This window comes from Salmo trutta, chromosome 15, assembly GCF_901001165.1.
Source record: "Salmo trutta chromosome 15, fSalTru1.1, whole genome shotgun sequence".
Lineage (NCBI taxonomy): Eukaryota > Metazoa > Chordata > Actinopteri > Salmoniformes > Salmonidae > Salmo > Salmo trutta.
This window is the reverse complement of record NC_042971.1, coordinates 23013119-23033224: the sequence shown is the minus strand read 5'-3', so window position 1 is coordinate 23033224 and position 20106 is coordinate 23013119. Positions and strand designations below refer to the sequence as shown.

General features: G+C 43.1%; 1 protein-coding gene across 5 annotated transcripts in view; it reads right to left on the bottom strand.

The window, feature by feature from the left end:
- The window catches only part of LOC115148647 (MAP/microtubule affinity-regulating kinase 4-like), a 41259-nt gene that overhangs the window by 7901 nt on the left and 13252 nt on the right, over positions 1-20106 (bottom strand). For all 5 annotated transcript variants that reach the window (XM_029690723.1, XM_029690724.1, XM_029690725.1 and 2 more), the window contains exons 4-15: positions 14295-14343; positions 12459-12524; positions 11783-11853; positions 10027-10083; positions 8084-8320; positions 7441-7560; positions 6221-6320; positions 5843-5952; positions 5339-5522; positions 4765-4991; positions 2662-2765; positions 2191-2469 (exon numbers count right to left, since the gene is read on the bottom strand). In XM_029690723.1, coding sequence (XP_029546583.1) covers positions 2191-2469; positions 2662-2765; positions 4765-4991; positions 5339-5522; positions 5843-5952; positions 6221-6320; positions 7441-7560; positions 8084-8320; positions 10027-10083; positions 11783-11853; positions 12459-12524; positions 14295-14343 — 1604 coding nt within the window. The remainder of the gene's footprint in view (positions 1-2190; positions 2470-2661; positions 2766-4764; positions 4992-5338; positions 5523-5842; positions 5953-6220; positions 6321-7440; positions 7561-8083; positions 8321-10026; positions 10084-11782; positions 11854-12458; positions 12525-14294; positions 14344-20106) is intronic.

Genomic DNA, 20106 nt, shown 5'->3' with positions numbered 1-20106 from the left:
CTGATGAAGAGAATCAAAAGGTAATGGATTATTTAAATAGTATTTTCGATTTTAGATCTCTCCAACATGGCGGTTAGTCTGTATCGAAAAGCGTATTTTTCTGGGCGCAGTGCTCAGATTATTGCAAAGTGTGATTTCCCAGTAAGGTTATTTTTAAATCTGGCAAGTCGATTGCGTTCAAGAGATGTAAATCTATAATTCTTTGAATGACAATATAATATTTTACCAATGTTTTCTAATATTAATTAATTATTTTGTTGTGATGACTTGACTGCCGGTTATTGGAGGGAAACGATTTCCTGAACATCAACGCCATAGTAAAACGCTGTTTTTGGATACAAATATGAACTTGATAGAACTAAAAATCCATGCATTGTCTAACATAATGTCCTAGGAGTGTCATCTGATGGAGATTGTAAAAGGTTAGTGCATAATTTTAGCTGATTTTATGGTTTTGGTGACGCCTGTCTTTGAATTGACAATACATTACACACAGCTATTGTCAATGTACTCTCCTAACATAACCTAACTTTATGCTTTCGCCGTAAAAACCTTTTTGAAATCGGACAACGTGGTTAGATTAAGGAGATGTTTATCTTTCAAAGGGGGTAAGATAGTTGTATGTTTGAGAAATTTGAATTTTGACATTTATTTGGTTTCAAATTTGCCGCTCTTGAAATGCACCTGCTGTTGATAGGGTGCGCCACGGGTGGCACGCTAGCGTCCCACATAGCCCAAAGAAGTTAAGACATGCAGGTCAGTCAATGCGGAAGGTTTCTTCAAGTGCAGTCGCAAAACCCATCAAGCGCTAGGATGAAACTGGCTTTCATGAGGACCGCCACAGGAAAGGAAAACCCAGAGTTACCTCTGCTATAGAGGATGAGTTCATTAGAGTTACCAGCCTCAGAAATTGCAGCCCAAATAAATGCTTCACAGAGTTCAAGTAACAGACACATCTCAACATCAACTGTTCAGAGGAGACTGCGTGAATTAGGCCTTCATGGTCGAATTGATGCATAGAAACCACTACTAAAGGACACCAATAATAAGAAGAGACTTGCTTGGGCCAAGAAACACGAGCAATGGACATTAGACCGGTGGAAATCTGTCCTTTGGTCTGATGAGTCAAAATTTGCGATTTTTGGTTCCAACCGCTGTGTCTTTGTGAGATGCAGAGTAGGTGAATGGATGATCTCAGCATGTGTGGTTCCCACTGTGAAGTATGGAGGAGGAGGTGTAATGGTGCTTTGCTGGTGACACTGTCTGTGATTTATTTAGATTTCAAGGCACACTTAACTAGCATGGCTACCACAGCTAGCTGCAGCGATACGCCATCGCATCTGGTTGCACTTAGTGGGACTATCATTTGTTTTTCAACAGGACAATGAACCAACAGACCTCCAGGCTGTGTAAGGGCTATTTGACCAAGAAGGAGAGTGAACAAGTGTTGCATTAGATGACCTAGCCTCCACAATCACCCAACCTCAATCCAATTGAGATGGTTTGGGATGAGTTGGGCCTCAGAGTGAAGGAAAAGCAGCCAACAAGTGCTCAGCATATGTGGGAACTCCTTCAAGACTGTTGGAAAAGCATCCATGCGAAGCTGGTTGAGAGAATGCCAAGAGTGTGCAAAGCTGTCATCAAGGCAAAGCGTGGCTACTTTGAAGAATCTAAAATATATATAAAAAACTTTTTGGGTAACTACATGATTCCATATGTGTTATTTCATAGTGTTGATGTCTTCACTATTATTTTACAATGTAGAAAATAGTAAAAATAAAGAAAAACCCCTGAATGAGTAGGTGTGTCCAAACCTTTGACTGGTACTGTATATGATTTTATATAATAGCTGAGTCCAGGGAGAGCTGGGTAAATCCAAGGAAAGAGGTTGTTCTTGGTCCAGCAGGCCAAGGTAAAAATGTATTTAGCTCCGTTTCCAATGTCAGGACCCAGGGCTGTGACCTGTAACGTTTTGCAACGGAGAATGAATATCTGTGATCTTCTTGAACAACTTCAGCTAGTAGGCCCATTCTAATTCTGTTTCCCATTCTAAACATGACCCTGGTCCAGAGGTGACTACTACTATTCACTAAGTTGATTATCCCCTTCATTTTGTGGATGAGTGTTACTATGGTGACTGTTACTATGGTGACTGTAATGGAGCTGACTGAAACGGAGCTGACCACTTACCTGCGTGTGAGTTTGGAGGTGAGTTTGGTAAAGAGGTTGGAAGTGGCGCGGCTGCGGGCGTGCGGCAGTGGACTGGCGTCGTGGTGGGACAGCGTGGGGGATGTGGGCGGGGCCGAGTAGACGGGCGGGCCCCGGTCCCTCAACTGGCCCCCATGAAAAGTGCTCCGGATCGTGGCGCCCCGTGTCAGACGGCAGCGCTCGCCAGAGGAGGAGGAGGCCCCGGCCCCGGAGATGCTCAGGGTGGAGGGGGAGGTGGGGGGTAGGCGGTGGGACAGGGAGCTGGAGGAGAGAAGCAATTAGAATTAGACAAATGTTACAGTCCACACAAAGTGGACATTTGTCTTTGGCTTCACAATAACATGGTTGACATAAAAAACAACAACACTAAAAACATCATCAGGGGACATGAGGGGACTTCTTTTCGAGAATCGCTCACTCGCACTTCCTCCCTTGTCCTTCCATGTCCTTTACCTGTTCTCCTTGCCATTCTGCAGCAGGGAGTGTCTGTCGGTGCTGGAGCGGTCCGTACAGACGTATGTGTTCCGGCGGGTCATAGCACTTCCCGGGATATTGTTCTGGGAAAGTAGGAGGGCGGGATCAGAACAAATGTCCAAATCAGACATTACCATAGTTACAAGTTGTCACGGCATACTACCAAAGTGGAGTACTCAATGTCTGTTTCCAAATGTTCATACTTGCGTTCTAAATAGTAGGCTGATTGGGAATGTGAAAATATAAGGTTTTATAGTATGTGAAATGTAGAAAATGTTGGTCTCCCATTTTTTATTTGTTTGTTTTTTTGGCACCGTACCCCATCAGAACCTAAAATACAAGCTTATTTTACTCCAATGTTTGTAAACAATGTGAAATTAAACAAACAATTGATATCCTCAAAACATTGTTAAAACTATTATTTTGATATCATGGATTGTCAGTCCTGGCTTCCATAGCTCTGTCTATAAATTTGAGAGCGGTTACATTTCTCCAGGTCCATCCCTCAGCTTTTTACAAAAATACAGGCAAGGTGACCGCTTTGTTATTGTTTCAATTAAGGATTCTAGTTTTAAATGCCATGATGTCATACTCATTTCGGCTTCTCATCTCGTAAGATTTCGGTGCTTACTATTGAGAAAGATAATTGTCTTTTCAGACCCGTGTGTGTGTGACAACAGCTGATAATCAAACAAGGGGGTGCACTGCACAAAAATGAATGAACCCAAGTGTGCATTAGATGACGCCTTCTCAGTATGCGTGCGCCTTGTATGTTGACATATATTGCTTACTGCATATATTTTAACTAAACATTATGTTCTAAATTGTATGTAGTAAGATTAGTACAAAGGATGTAGTTTTAGTAAATAGTAGGTGAGACATATTTTGGACACGGCCTATATGCCAGAAAATATTATATATAAACCTATGTGTACTAACAGGAGTTGTATAGCTAGCAACCATTTTCTAACCTAGAGTGCGTCTGAAATGGCACCCTATTCCCTGTATAGTAATGCACTACTTAGGGCAGTGATCACCAACCCCGCTTTGCTTTCCTATTATTTGTTTTGCACTGTGGACACTGTGCACTTGATTCAGCAGTCCTAGCACTGGGAAGGCAAATTATTCCCATTTTGAACCATTTCAGATGTCTGACAGTAGAACTCCGCCTACCCGGCAGGCCCAGATAGCAAATCAAGAGCACCTATAGGCTTACCACTGGCCAGTCAGATATCTCAGATCACCGTGTCTGCACAGCCTCGAGCGCACAGCAAAGTTGATACTGTGAGATTTCAAATCGTTTAAAACCATGACTAGAGAGAGACTCTGTTTTTAAGAGTAAGTTCATGTTTAAGTTGTTATTCAACACTTCGTTCAAAACCTTTATAAACCATAAGATGCGTGTTCTCCCTACTTCCACTCACGTTACAACAAGCACTACAGTTGCAATGAATGAGTATAGCAAAGTGTTCCGATATGCTTGCCTTGTTATTATTAGCAGCTTGTGTCTTTTTCAGTACCAACTAATACTTCACTTTCTTTGGTCATAGGAGTAACAACATGAATGTGTACATGAGGCAGAAATAATGCAGTGCGTCTTGAGTTTCACCATCTGCTGGAAAAATGTGTTTCCTTTTCTCAAAGGAGGGAAGAAGAGCGGAGGCTTTTTAAGTCATGTTTAAATAAAATCTGAGAGGTAGAGCTCGGCTTGCATTTTGACTCAGAAAGTGATCTTGACTCAGAAAAGGCTGGTGACCACTGACTTAGGGAACAGGGGGCCATTTCAAACGCAGAGCTTGAAACATAAATCTTTGCTAGGGTGCATCCTAAATGGCACCCTATTCTCTGTATAGTAATGCACTACTTAGGAAATAGCACAGGAGGTTGGTGGAACCTTAATTGGGGAGGACGGGCTCGTGGTAATGGCTGGAGCGGAATGAGTGGAATGGTTGATGCCATTGAATTTGCGCCGTTCCGGACATTATTATGAGCCGTCCTTCCCTCAGCAGCCTCCACTGGGGAATAGGGTTCCATTTGAAATGCAGCCCTTTTAACCCCCCCTTCCCAACCCACCATTCCTACCTCACTGTTTCTCACTGTGGTGGCCGTCATCTCCTTGCGGCGGTCGGGGATCTCTGACTTGTTGGGATTATTAGCACTGCTGACCATGGGGCTGGAGGGGGGCAGCGAGCGACTGCCCATCACACTGCAGCTGGCCTTACGCGGTGGCATGCGCCCCTCCCGCAGCTCCCGGTCACCCGTGCTGGTGGGGCTCCGCTTGGGGTGCATGACGGGCATGGAGGGCCCGCCTGAGGGGCGAACACACATGTTAACACTGACACACAGACACATAAATATATACACACACACACACACACACACGTGCACACACACAGGCACACATACATATACACGCGTGTGTACACAGGCATGGACAAAGACACATATGCGCACGCACATGCGCACGCATGCACCCATGCACCCACTTAGTCAGTGGCCAGGACAGGAGCTGAGTATATGGGGCAGATATGAGACCAGGTGAGGAAAGGTAGAATACAGTGAAATCTACAGTAGAAGGGTTAGGGTTAGAGTAGACTAGAGGGTACAGTAGAAGGTACAGTGGAATATGCAGTAGAAGGCACAGTAGAAGTCTCACAGAAGTCACTGTGCCGCCGCTGCCTGTGATAGGTGGAGGTGCTGCGCTGGGTCTTGCTGTGCGAGGAAGAGGAGGAAGAGGAGCCCGCAGTGGCCGAGGAGTGTTTGTTGGTCCCGTTGGTGATGGGGCTGGGCCGTATCCGTGCCAGGGACAGGGTACTGGCCGAACGAGACTCGCTGCCATCCTGTTACCAAGACAACCACCTCCTTTTAGCCTTCTGCATGGACTGAATATGGAGCCACCAAAAGCATTGTGGCTTTCTGTGTACCGGTATGTTGTTTTACTTCAAATTCACATAATATGGCTATATAAATATCAAAATACCTCTATTGTTTGCCTAAAGAATTATTCATCAAATAAACATTTTGGTATGTCCTTACAAAATAACACATTCTTACCTAATTCAAGCATACATACTGATTACTAGGGCTTGCTGTGTATTTCTGTATAATAGATCATTGATATCTTGTGCTGCCATCTGGTGGCCAGGCCCAGACATCTCACCTCGTTCTTGAGGCCCAGCAGTAGATAAGTGGCGGTGACCTCATTGTACTTCTGGTTGAGCAGAGCGTCCTTGATCTCCTCTGGAGTGAAGCCCATCCCCACCATCACCTCTGAGGACCACAAATAAGGGGAGATGAGGAAAAAGAAGGCAGACATTTTGGAAATAATTTTAAGCTAATGTTCATGCTGAATTTCAGGAACAGATTTCAACTAGGACTTAAAGATACATATATCTGAAATGTGTTTCATGAGAATGTCAAATCGGCATGAAGTGACCTGTCTAAAGATGTCATGAAAGCCAAAATGAAAGAGTAACACATTGCCCTTAGAGCCAAAATGGTAGATGGCAACCCAGTGGCCTGAACATAGCTAGCTCACCTATGCGACTAGTGTCACTGTAGTCCTCGACAGGCTCTATATGGGGCTTCAGGGAATCCTCATCATATCCTGCATTTATCCACTTGTCCTTCATGACTTGCTGTGGCATCACAACAAGATTCAAATGTTAGAAAGTAAAGTTGGAAATTGTGTGTGCATGTGTGATTGTGTGTGTGTGCGTGTGTGTGTAATGTGTGTGTGTGCGCATGTGTGTGCGTGTGTGTGTGTGTCAGTGGAGGCTCCTCAGAGGAGGAAGGGGAGGAACATCCTAGAAATCCTAAAAATAGAGAATTGTTTTTATATAAAACTATACTAAATATATTCACGTCACCAAATAACTGATTAAAACACACTGTTTTGCAATGAGGGTCTACAGTAGCCTTAACAACACCCTCTAGGTTAGCACCCTTGTGTACCTGGAGGACACTATTTTCCGTCCTCCTCTGGGTACATTGACTTCAATACAATGGTTTTCACCCGCTTCCATAGACTTACACAGTAATTATGATGACTTCTGGAGAACGTTCTCCAACCTATCATACAATTAATCTAGTAATGAAAGCATAAGCTACAGCTAGCTAGCAATGTAGCGGGGTAAGTAGTTGACTCAAAGAGAGAGAAAGACAATACTTGAACAGTTTTGAACAAATTAATTTCTTCAAAATATAAGGAGAAGCAAAGAGAGAGAGGTAGCTATATTTCGTCATGTTTTTTTTCTTATTATTATTATTTTACCTTTCACACAGAATGTTTTGCAACGGTTTGGACTCATGATTAAGCCCCAGATCAGTTAGATGCAGGCAAGAGTGTGCAAGGTGGTATTAAATGTGTCACTGTCTGTCACCTTGATTACTCCAATTTGATTTAATGTGGAAAATTGTATTTGATTTGGTGTGTGTGTGTGTGTGTGTGTGTGTGTGTGTGTGTGTGTGTGTGTGTTGGGGATGTAGGTGATATTCGTGTTATGGTGGTTTGGTGCTTTATTACATGTTGGGCTATTAGTGTGTGACATATATTTCTGTTATTATTCCCTTTTTACACTACTGAGACAAACCAAACCAAGCTGTACTGGGATGGCATGGTTACGAATCCACTATAATTGCTGAAACTACGTAGCAAAGGTCAATGTGAAAAGAAAATATCCAAGCCAGAACAGTACAGTTTGGGTTAGTCCTATAGTGTGAATCAGGCATTAGTGTTGGGGGGTTGGTCCTCCTCACATTTAGGGTGCAGCGCTTGGTAGGGTTGAGCACCAGGAACCGGCGTAGGATCCCCTCGCAGTCGGTGGACATGTAGAAGGGCACGCGATACTTCCCCCTCAGGACGCGCTCACGAAGCTCCTATAGGATGCGATGGAGAGGAGAGGTCAAGGTAAAGGTCAGAGGTTAAGGGTTAGTGTCAGTCGGTGGACATGTAGAAACGCTCACGCAGCTCCTGTGGGCAGTGACAAACACACACGTTTTTAAGCACACGACGAACACACACTAAACCTACACTGTCAACCACAGATCAAAAACACATTGCAAGCACACACCAAAAACAAGTCGTCAAGCACACACCAAACATGTGTTGTCAAGCACACCAAATACATATGAAAACAGAAATTGTCAAACACACATCAAACACAACAGGCCAACACAGACACATACCAACACAGACATACAGTACAGTAGAAATAAGACACCCATTGTGCACTCAATGCACTCTGCACAACACTATAACCTATGAAGCATTCGGATTACCAGCCACACAGACACACTGCCTCCACCTCTCCCCACACACGCCGAAGGGCAGTGAGCCGCTGACCAGCGTATACAGTATGTCTCCTCTGACTCCAGACGTCCACCTCTAACAAACACATACCTTGAGGTTCTGCCCGTCGAAGGGCAGTGACCCTGACACCAGCGTGTACAGTATGACCCCCAGGCTCCAGACATCCACCTCGGGCCCGTCATACTTCTTCCCCTGGAACAGTTCCGGGGCGGCGTAGGGTGGAGAGCCACAGAACGTGTCCAGCTTGTTGCCCAGCGTGAACTCGTTGCTGAAGCCGAAGTCGGCGATCTTGATGTTGGCGTTGGCGTCCAGCAGGAGATTCTCGGCCTGGAGAAGGGATGGAGGGCGGGTAGGGAGGGGGTAGGGTGAGGGGAGGAAGAGAAGGAGGGAGGGGTGGAAGAAGGCATGGAGGAGAGGGGTGGAAGGAGGAGATGGAGGGGGAGAAAGAGAGCATGTCATGTAGGATTTTAGGCTATAGGATATATTATAGATAAGTACACCAGAAACACTGGGAGAAGAAGTGACTCACATTCCGTCTGTCTGTGTTTATGTTCAAGGATGTAATTATCCAATAATAATCACAATACCTGTAATACTTCAATTAATAGCCCGTGCGTTTATTTGCTTAAATCAATGAACACAACAGTCGCTTATTAGAGACACACTTCTAGTTGAGCCAGGCGTCTATTTCCTTAATGTGCAAAGCTTTTCCTCATTTAAATAGTTATTTGTTTAACATTCACTTCCCTCATTTTAATAAATGTCTTATTTTGCTGCACTCATGTGTTATTGTTTACACACTCACGTTTATTTTGTCTTAGCATGCCTCTATTAAAACCTTTTTTATTTCCTTTGCAATAATTATTCTCCTCTTTGACTGTGCATTTTTGGCAGTTTTGACTTTCGCCACTAGATATGTGTTTGTCCCACCTAGCTATTTTAAGATTAATGCACTAACTGTAAGTAGCTCTGGATAAGATGTGAGCAGGCTGGACGTGCCGAGAGAGGAGTTCGGATTGGTCTGCCATATAGAGGGCTTCTGTCTATTTGAGCTGGCCAGTCTGTGTTGGTAATCCTGTTGAACACAGCTTTTTAAAAAATGTATTGTGTAGTGGAGCTGCATAAGTGTTGCTCTCCACTTTCTGAAGGATCGAGTTTTGAAATGAGTGGAATTAGAGTATGATAGCTAAAGAGATGGAAAAAACCCTTGCCTCTGGATAACATCTTCAAACTAAGGGCAACCGTGGCTTGGTATCCATGACAGGGAGATGCGTCCATCATGTATGATGATGTACACAGGTAAGGTAGTCTAGCGTTAGCTAGCTACATTTTCAGATATTGCACGTTTCTAATTTTGACAGAAAGTGGTTTCATTTCAAGCTAAAGTGTACTGTTAACGTTAGCTGGCTGGCTCCCTAGCTAGCAGACGTTATTATTCATATCCCAGAACCGTTTGCTTTTCTAGTTAGAGACTAATGTTAGCTAGCTAACATTGAACCTGATTGGTTAGCTCCCAATATATTCATGCAGGGTAGTAATGACATGATTTTGGCACTATGTTCATTGTTGTTTAACTAGCTAACTTTAGCTGGCTGGCTGACTTGTTGGCTAACGTTACGTGACGTGTGTGATCTTACACGTTGTTTACCTAGCTAGGTTCATTGTTTACCTAGCTAGCTAGCTACATATCAGGAAACATCAGTAAACATCTGCAAAAAAGCGTAACGAAATTGTTGCCAGCAGAGCTGGTTAGGCTGTTTTCATGTTATCCAGAGGTAAACAAATAATCGCCCAGAGCGTCAAGTGTGCGCTTTGAACGCACCGAGAGCTAAACAAGATGGGTGGGGCTAAAGCTTAAGAGGGTGTGAACGGTGCTGAATGGGTGTAGACAAAGAAGAGCTCTTCACTAGATACCAAAACATTCAAAGGCCATTTCTCAAAAGTGAGTTTACAAGCTTCTAGGTGGTGAGTCACAAAAGACTAAAATGTATATTACTATTCAATCAAGCTCTATAAAATGTCTGCATTCTTACCTTCAAGTCTCGGTGGACAATGTTCTTCATGTGGCAGTAGTGGACAGCAGACACGATCTGGAGGACAGAGAGACAGGTTAGCAGACAGACGGACAGACAGACAAATAGACAGACAACCAGACATACAGTTGGAGTCAGAAGTTTACATACACTTAGGTTGGAGCCGTTAAAACTCGTTTTTCAACCATTCCACAAATTTCTTGTTAACAAACTATAGTTGTGGCAAGTCGGTTAGGACAATTGTTTACAGACAGATTATTTCACTTATAATTCACTGTATCACAATTTCAGTGGGTCAGAAATTTGCATACACTATGTTGCATGTGCCTTTAAACAGAAAATGATGTCATGGCTTTAGAAGCTTTTGATGTGCTAATTGACATCATTTGAGTCAATTGGAGGTGTACCTGTGGATGTATTTCAAGGTCTACCTTCAAACTCAGTGCCTCTTTGCTTGACATTATGGGAAAATCAAAAGAAATCAGCCAAGACCTCAGAAAAAAAATTGTAGACCTCCACAAGTCTGGTTCATCCTTATAGAACTGATAGAAAAATAGAACTGTTTGGACATAACGACCATCGTTATGTTTGGAGGAAAAAGGGGGAGGCTTGCAAGCCGAAGAACACCATCCCAACCGTGAAGCACGGGGGTGGCAGCATCATGTTGTGGGGGGTGCTTTGCTGCAGGAGGGACTGGTGCACTTCACAAAATAGATCGCAACATGAGGAAGTAAATTATGTGGATATATTGAAGCAACATCTCAAGACATCAGTCAGGAAGTTAAAGCTTGGTCGCAAATGGGTCTTCCAAATGGACAGTGACCGCAAGCATACTTCCAAAGTTGTGGCAAAATGGCTTAAGGACATCAAAGTCAAGGTATTAGAGTGGCCATCACAAAGCCCTGTGGGCAGAACTGAAAAGCGTGTGCGAGCAAGGAGGCCTACAAACCTGACTCAGTTACACCAGCTCTGTCAGGTGGAATGGGCCAAAATTCACCCAACTTACTGTGGGAAGCTTGTGGAAGGCTACCCGAAACGTTTGACCCAAGTTAAACAATTTAAAGGCAATGCTACCAAATACTAATTGAGTGTATGTAAGCGTCTGACCCACTGGGAATGTGATGAAAGAAATAAAAGCTGTTATAAATCAATCATTCTCTCTACTATTATTCTCACATTCTTAAAATAAAGTGGTGATCCTAACTGAATTAAGACAGGACATTTTTACTAGGATTAAATGTCAGGAATTGTGAAAAACTGAGTTTAAATGTATTTGGCTAAGGTGTATGTAAACTTCCGACTTCAACTGTACATACACCTTAGCCAAATACATTTAAACTCAGTTTTTCACAATTCCTGACATTTAATCCTAGTAAAAATTTCCTGTCTTAATTCAGTTAGGATCACCACTTTATTTTAAGACAGACAGACAGACAGACAGACAGACAGACAGACAGACAGACAGACAGACAGACAGACAGACAGACAGACAGACAGACAGACAGACAGACAGGCAGACAGGCAGACAGGCAGACAGGCAGACAGGCAGCCAGTCAGCTAGCAAGCCAAATGGAAAAGGAAGAAAGAAAAACAGAGAGGCAGACAGACAAGACAGAGATGGACAGACAGACACAGATAGAAAGTTTAGCGGCCAGCCAGCCAGTCAACTAGACAAAGACAGACAGACAAACAGACAGACAGACAGATGTGCAGTATAGACAGCATGCAGGTGTGTGAGGCACAACGGTCGTCATACCTGCCGAAATTTGGCTCTAGCTTCAATCTCCTTCATTCTCCCATGAGATACGAGGTAGTCAAACACTTCACCTGAAAAAAAGCAGAGTGGTCAACATGATGATGAAGGAGATATGTGACAAAATATGTTTCAATGCATTAGAATGTACACTCAATCTTGCTTAAACACTTTCCTGGCTCCATATTATACTCGTACTGTACTCGTATTGTACTCTTAGAATATTCTGTATTTCCAACCATCGTTAACAGTTAAACGAATATGTTTCCAGTAGCTAATATCAAAGGCCTAACAGTAATGTTGTCATGACAGAGACTGTGGGGCTGTGGCCTGCTGCCTCCTATATTTTATCCTAATGACATTTCATGCTGGTAGAAATATTGTCCCTGGCCACTAAAACCCCAGTCCTAAACTATACGCCTATTACCACACTCCCCCCTACATTTATAATATAATTTCATAGAACACCAAAGGTAAAATATGCAACATTATGTTATGTTTACATACACATACAGTAGGAGTACGTAATGTACAACCATTGCATTAGGTTGTGATTTTGAGTAATCTCCATTGGTTTATTTATACTTTTCCCCCTGTTAATCAAACACAAGCTAATCAGCCATTACGGAGAGACAGTAGCTAGGTCTATTGAAACAGACAGGAAGGCAGATGCACCCACCTCCACTGGCATACTCCATGATTAGATAAAGGGTCTTATCCGTCTCAATCACCTCGAACAGCTGCACTGTAGTAGGCACAAATAAAATCAGATTAAAAATAATAAATTAATAAAATCCCCTATCGTTAAAAACCACAAATCTCTGTCTCGGCCTGCTAAATACGGTGGGGCATGACGCCGGTCTAGTCAAATGGCATTTTTTTTTTTTTAATCTTTAGAAAATCCTGTTCCCTACCGCCCTTGCCAACCCAACCCTGGGCCCTCTATCCCCAACCCTGGGCCTACTGTAGCTAGCTACTTTATGTGCAAGTAGTGTAGTGTATCAGTCTATTAAACACAGTGAGAGGCTTAGACAAAAGCCTGCCGTCTGGGTAGATGAGACAGGAATGGGCCATTTAGACTACATGTGATTACACTGAGTATACAAACATTAAGATCACCTGCTCTTTCCATGACATAAACTGACCAGCTGAATCCAGATGAAAGCTATGATCACTTATTGATGTGACTTGTTAAAAAACACTTCAATCAGTGCAGATGAAGGGGTGGAGACAGGTTAAAGTAGGATTTTTTAAGCCTTGAGACAATTAAGACATGGATTGTGCATGTGTGCCATTCAGAGGGTGAATGGGCAAGACAAAAATATTTAAGTGCCTTTGAACGGGGTATGGTAGCAGGTGCCAGGAGCAAAAACTGCAACATATCAACATAAACAAAACGCACACATGCAAACACACGCAAGCACGCATAAACACACACATACTTACATACAGTGCATTCGGAAAGTATTCAGGCCCCTTGACCTTTTCCACATTTTGTTACATTACAGCCTTATTCTAAAATTGATGAAATTGTTTTCTTTCCTAATCAATCTACAAACAATACCCCATAATGACAAAGCAAAAACAGGTTTTTAGAAATGTTTGCAAATTTATAAAAAAGAAAAAACAGAAATATCACATTTACATAAGTATTCAGACCCTTTACTCAGTACTTTGTTGAAGCAACTTTGGCAGCGATTACAGCCTGAAGTCTTCTTGGGTATGTCATGTGCCTTTAACTGAGGAGTGGCTTCTGTCTGGCCACTCTACCATAAAGGCCTGATTGGTGGAGTGCTGCAGAGATGGTTATCCTTCTGGAAGGTTCTCCCATCTCCACAGAGCAACTCTGGGGCTCTGTCAGAGTGACCATCGGGTTCTTGGTTACCCCCTTGATCAAGGCTCTTCTCCCCCGATTGCTCAGTTTGGACAGGCGGCCAGCTCTAGGAAGAATCTTGGTGGTTCCATTTAAGAATGATGGAGGCCACTGTGTTCTTGGGGACCTTCAATGCTGCAGAAATGTTTTGGTACGCTTCCCAAGATCTGTGCCTCGACACAATCCTGTCTCTGAGCTCTACGGACAATTCCTTTGACCTCATGGCTTGGTTTTTGCTCTGACATGCACTGTCAACTGTGGGACCTTTATATAGACAGGTGTGCCTTTCCAAATCCTATCCAATCCATTTAATTTAACACAGGTGGACTCAAATCAAGTTGTAGAAGCATCTTAAGGATGCTCAATGGAAACAGGATCTACCTGAGCTCCATTTCGAGTCTCATAGCAAAGGGTCTGAATACATATGTAAATAAGGTACTTCTGTTTGTGATTTTTTATACATTTGCAAAAATGTCTCAAAACCCATTTTCGCTTTGTCGTTATGGGGTATTGTGTGTAGATTGACAAATTCATTTAATCAATTTCAGAATAAGGCTGTAACATCACAAAATGTGGAAAAAGTCAAGGGGTCTTTAAGGATCTGTTATACAGTATAACAGATCCTTAAATGTAGGCCCTTACCTATGTTCGGATGATTTAAACCTTTCATTATCCGAACCTCTCGAAAGAGCTGCGAAAGGCAGAAGGAAGTGTGTTAGAAGTGAATAGAATACAAATAATATACACTGCTCAAAAAAATAAAGGGAACACTTAAACAACACAATGTAACTCCAAGTCAATCACACTTCTGTGAAATCAAACTGTCCACTTAGGAAGCAACACTGATTGACAATAAATTTCACATGCTGTTGTGCAAATGGAATAGACAACAGGTGGAAATTATAGGCAATTAGCAAGACAACCCCAATAAAGGAGTGGTTCGGCAGGTGGGGACCACAAACCACTTCTCAGTTCCTATGCTTCCTGGCTGATGTTTTGGTCACTTTTGAATGCTGGCGGTGCTTTCACTCTAGTGGTAAAATGAGACGGAGTCTACAACCCACACAAGTGGCTCAGGTAGTGCAGCTCATCCAGGATGGCACATCAATGCGAGCTGTGGCAAGAAGGTTTGCTGTGTCTGTCAGCGTAGTGTCCAGAGCATGGAGGCGCTACCAGGAGACAGGCCAGTACATCAGGAGACGTGGAGGAGGCCGTAGGAGGGCAACAACCCAGCAGCAGGACCGCTACCTCCTCCTTTGTGCAAGGAGGAGCAGGAGAAGCACTGCCAGAGCCCTGCAAAATGACCTCCAGCAGGCCACAAATGTGCATGTGTCTGCTCAAACGGTCAGAAACGGACTCCATGAGGGTGGTATGAGGGCCCGACGTCCACAGGTGGGGGTTGTGCTTACAGCCCAACACCGTGCAGGACGTTTGGCATTTGCCAGAGAACACCAAGATATGCAAATTCGCCACTGGCACCCTGTGCTCTTCACAGATGAAAGCAGGTTCACAATGAGCATGTGACAGACGTTAAAGAGTCTGGAGACGCCGTGGAGAACATTCTGCTGCCTGCAACATCCTCCAGCATGACCGGTTTGGCGGTGGGTCAGTCATGGTGTGGGGTGGCATTTCTTTGGGGGGCCGCACAGCCCTCCATGTGCTCGCCAGAGGTAGCCTGACTGCCATTAGGTACCGAGATGAGATCCTCAGACCCCTTGTGAGACCATATGCTGGTGCGGTTGACCCTGGGTTCCTCCTAATGCAAGACAATGCTAGACCTCATGTGGCTGGAGTGTGTCAGCAGTTCCTGCAAGAGGAAGGCATTGATGCTATGGACTGGCCCGCCCGTTCCCCAGACCGGAATCCAATTGAGCACATCTGGGACATCATGTCTCGCTCCATCCACCAACGCCATGTTGCACCACAGACTGTCCAGGAGTTGGCGGATGCTTTAGTCCAGGTCTGGGAGGAGATCCCTCAGGAGACCATACACCACCTCATCAGGAGCATGCCCAGGCATTGTAGGGAGGTCATACAGGCATGTGGAGGCCACAAACACTACTGAGCCTCATTTTGACTTGTTTTAAGGACATTACATCAAAGTTGGATTAGCCCGTAGTGTGGTTTTCCACTAATTTTGAGTGTGACTCCAAATCCAGACCTCCATGGGTTGATAAATTGGATTTCCATTGATTATTTTTGTGTGATTTTGTTGTCAGCACATTCAACTATGTAAAGAAAAAAGTATTTAGTAAGATTATTTCTTTCATTCAGATCTAGGATGTGATGTTTAAGTGTTCCCTTTATTTTTTTGAGCAGTATATTAATAATGGGGTCTTGAATTGATAGTAGATGTTATAGCAATGTGTACAATTTGTTTTTTTAACATTTGCTGTAGGTCTACACTTTGTCATAAAGCAGAAGATTACATTTGAACCATCCGTTTGGCTCATCTGGCTCACAATAACTTTAAGGCTCCTTAACATAAAGACCATCATTACAAATCAGCAGTAACTCCCCCACATCATCAAGTCAGAATCAGAAAGAAGATAGGAAAGTGGAAAGAGGATAGAAAAGCTTATCATGCTTTCTATACGTCTCTCTCTCCCTGTTTCCTCCTTCTTCATTCAATCCCTTATTTTCTCGGTTTCTCCTCTGGCGATGCCCAACGTCACTGTTGCCATAGCGACCCTGCTTCTCCAGCTGTGCCAGAGGGAATCACGGGATACGCTGATGTGTCTCGTCGTCGTTGTCCAGAAATCCCAGAATTCCACTGACCAAATACGCCCCTGCCCAATCGCTACCACAATCTCCCATCTGATCTACTGTCACTGATATACTATTAACAAACAGTATAAAGGGTGAATTTACAGATATATTTGATTTGGTCAGTTGTATACCCATCTTGTGAGACAAGGCTTATTAGTGCAAGTAATTCAATTGACACAGTTCTGACCACCTCTAGATGGCATTAACACTAACATAACGTGTCACTCGCTCTCACCCCCTCTCTCTCCTCTGACTCTTTACCTCACCCCAACTCTCTCTTTCCCTCCACCCCTTCCTCCTTCATGCATAACAGGCCAGATTATGCTAATACAGGCTCTTTCATGTTTTCTGTATTGAGGATTTTCTCTAGACCACGGGTATGTAAAGTAACCTGCTATCATCCCTGGCCAATTGTAGAGCGCTCTCCCCTGTCCCTACCCAATCCCGGCCCTCTTTTGGCAATCTAGGCCCAATCCGATAGATAGCAAGTGTTTTCTCTGACAATGGCTCAAACACATTGTTTTGTCTCATGCAGCCACCCAATCAGTGTCTTCTCTCACACAGCCGCCCAATTGAAGATAAGCGAGAGAATTGAGGAGGATTTATGAATGAAGGCATAGGCCTGCATATGATCACAGATCCTGGTAAGACATGCCATCCAGGCAAGAACATTGCAACTCAAGGGAAAGGCATAGCAGCCATGAATTAGAACCTGTGGCCAGACGAAAGATCATCAATTTGAATTATCCTATACTGTATGTCCTCAAAGAGATAAAATTTACAAGAGATCAAAACGAAAGGGAATAGGTCCAAATGTTATAAGACGGTAGGAATCATAATTTAAAGCCTCATAGATTACATGTATAACATAATACATTCCTCACCATATGGAGAGTGAAGCTACATGTTTTTTTTTTCATTTTGGAACTTTACTCATTATAGCATTTTGGATTTGAGATCAAATTATAATGAGACCACTTTATTTGAGGGTATTTTCATATTGGTTTTACCATTAAGTCACGAAAAGCACTTTCTGTATCTACGCAGCAAACTGGGAACATTCCCAGAAAATTACCTAAGATTCTCATTAAGTTCTAGTTTTTATCATTAGGATGATAAAATCCCATTCAAATAATGTTTTCGCTGACAAGTACATTATGCGCATCTATGTATACCTCACTGTAATCTGCCAGTCAACAATTTCACATGATTTCTGAAATCAAGTTTGTAGGGAAAATAAGTCAAAACATCCCAACATTACAGTATATTAAGAAGATTGGTAGATTTAGTTATCCTCTCTTTTGCAAAGATAGAGCACAACCTGGAAGTCAGAATAAAGGTGTACACAGATGTATATTTGTATTAGTTCCTTCCCAGTGACACAGTGATTAATTCCATGGATAACACTCAAAAGCTCCCAGGTTCCATCCCTGTTTGTGACTATCAACAAAATACAGTAAAACTATAGTGCCTTGCAAAAGTATTCATCCCCCTTGGCGTTTTCCTATTTTGTTGCATTACAAACTGTAATTTAAAATTGAATTTTTGGGGGATTTCATGTAATGGACATGTCCAAATTGGTGAAATGAAAAAAATTACTTTCAAAAGATATAAAAAAATTATGAAAACGGAAAAGTGGTGGGTGCATATGTATTCACCCCCTTTGCTATGAAGCCCCTAAATAAGATATGGTAAAACCAATTACCTTCTGAAGTCACATAATTAGTTAAATAAAGTCCACCTGTGTGCAATCTAAGTGTTACATGATCTCAGTATATATACACACCTATTCTGAAAGGCCCCAGAGTCTGCAACACCACTAAGCAAGGGGCACCACCAAGCAAGCGGCACCATGAAGACCAAGGAGCCCTCCAGACAGGTCAGGGACAAAGTTGTGGAGAAGTACAGATCATGGTTGGGTTATTAAAAAATATCCAAAACTTTGAACATCCCACGGAGCAACATTAAATCCATGATTAAAAAATTGAAAGAATATGGCACCACAACAAACCTGCCAAGAGAGGGCCGCACACCACAACTCACGGACCAGGCAAGGAGGGAATTAATCAGAGAGGCAACAAAGAGACCAAAGATAACCCTGAAGGAGCTGCAAAGCTCCACAAGCGGAGATTGGAGTATCTGTCCACAGGACCACTTTAAGCCGTAACCTCCACAGAGCTGGGCTTTATATAAAGAGTGGCCAGAAAAAAGCCATTGCTTAAAGAAAAAAATTAGCAAACACGTTTGGTGTTTGCCAAAAGGCATGTGGAAGACTCCCCAAACATATGGAAGAAGGTACTCTGGTCCGATGAGACTAAAATTGAGCTTTTTGGCCATCAAGGAAAACGCCATGTCTGGCGCAAACCCAACACCTCTCATCACCCTGAGAACATCATCCCCACAGTGAAGCATGGTGGTGGCAGGAAACTGGTCAGAATTGAAGGAATGATGGATGGCGCTAAATACAGGGAAATTCTTGAGGGAAACCTGTTTCAGTCGCCCATAGATTTGAGACTGTGACGGAGGTTCAACTTCCAGCAGGACAATGACCCTAAGAATACTGCTAAAGCAACACTTGGGTGGTTTAAGGGGAATGGCCTAGTCAAAGCCCAGACCTCAATCCAATTGAGAATCTGTGGTATGACTTAAAGATTGCTGTACACCAGCGGAACCCATCCAACTTAAAGGAGCTGGAGCAGTTTTCCCAGTGGCTAGATGTGCCAAGCTTATAGAGACATACCCCAAGAGACTTGCAGCTGTAATTGCTGCAAAAGGTGGCTCTACAAAGTATTGACTTTGGGGGGGGGGGGGGGGGGTGGGGTGAATAGTTATGCACGCTTAAGTTCTGTTTGTCTTATTTCTTGTTTGTTTCACAATAAAAAAATATTTGCATCTTCAAAGTGGTAGGAATGTTGTGTAAAATAAATGATACAAACCCCCCCAAAAATCCATGTTCATTCCAGGTTGTAAGGCAACAAAATAGGACAAATGCCAAGGGGGTGAATACTTTTGCAAGCCACTGTATGTTTGTACAATAAATGTCTAATAAATTGTCATGTGATTCCAAATAATTGTCATATGTGTTTCTACATGGGGTGTTGTACAAATAACATCATCAACAGTAAGAGAACACTAACACATGACAGAAAACCTCCATGGACTGTTCAAACAAAATTGTATCATTCTAGGAAAATAGCAATAGCATTCTAAGAACATTGAGGGAATGTTTTGTGCACCCTGATGCAAACATTGTAAGAATGTAGTGGCGACCTGTCATTCAGGGCAAGGGGGGGCTAAGCCCCACATTTTTAGTTAATACGTGTCACATAACAGTTTGCAAACAATACAAAAAAATATAATAATAATTGAGTTAATATAGCCGCATACAAACATGGTCTCTTTTTTGCTTTCTTGTGTAAGGCAGCTCCAAAATGCAGGTGTTTCAGCCTAGTTCAGTGCTTTCTGTGGTGGTGGGGCAGCCAGCGGAAAATACAGTGTAGGGATTGGTAATGTTCTCTAGTTGAGCCGTGATTGGCTCAGTGTTCTGTCACTCATTGGGACACTACGTCACCGCGACAATCTAAGGGTAGAGCTCGAAAATTCAAGCCCCTTGGTGTTGCCATGGAGTTACATTAGATGTGCCCATCCAAGAACGCTCAAGGTCATTGGCCACACATAAAATGAC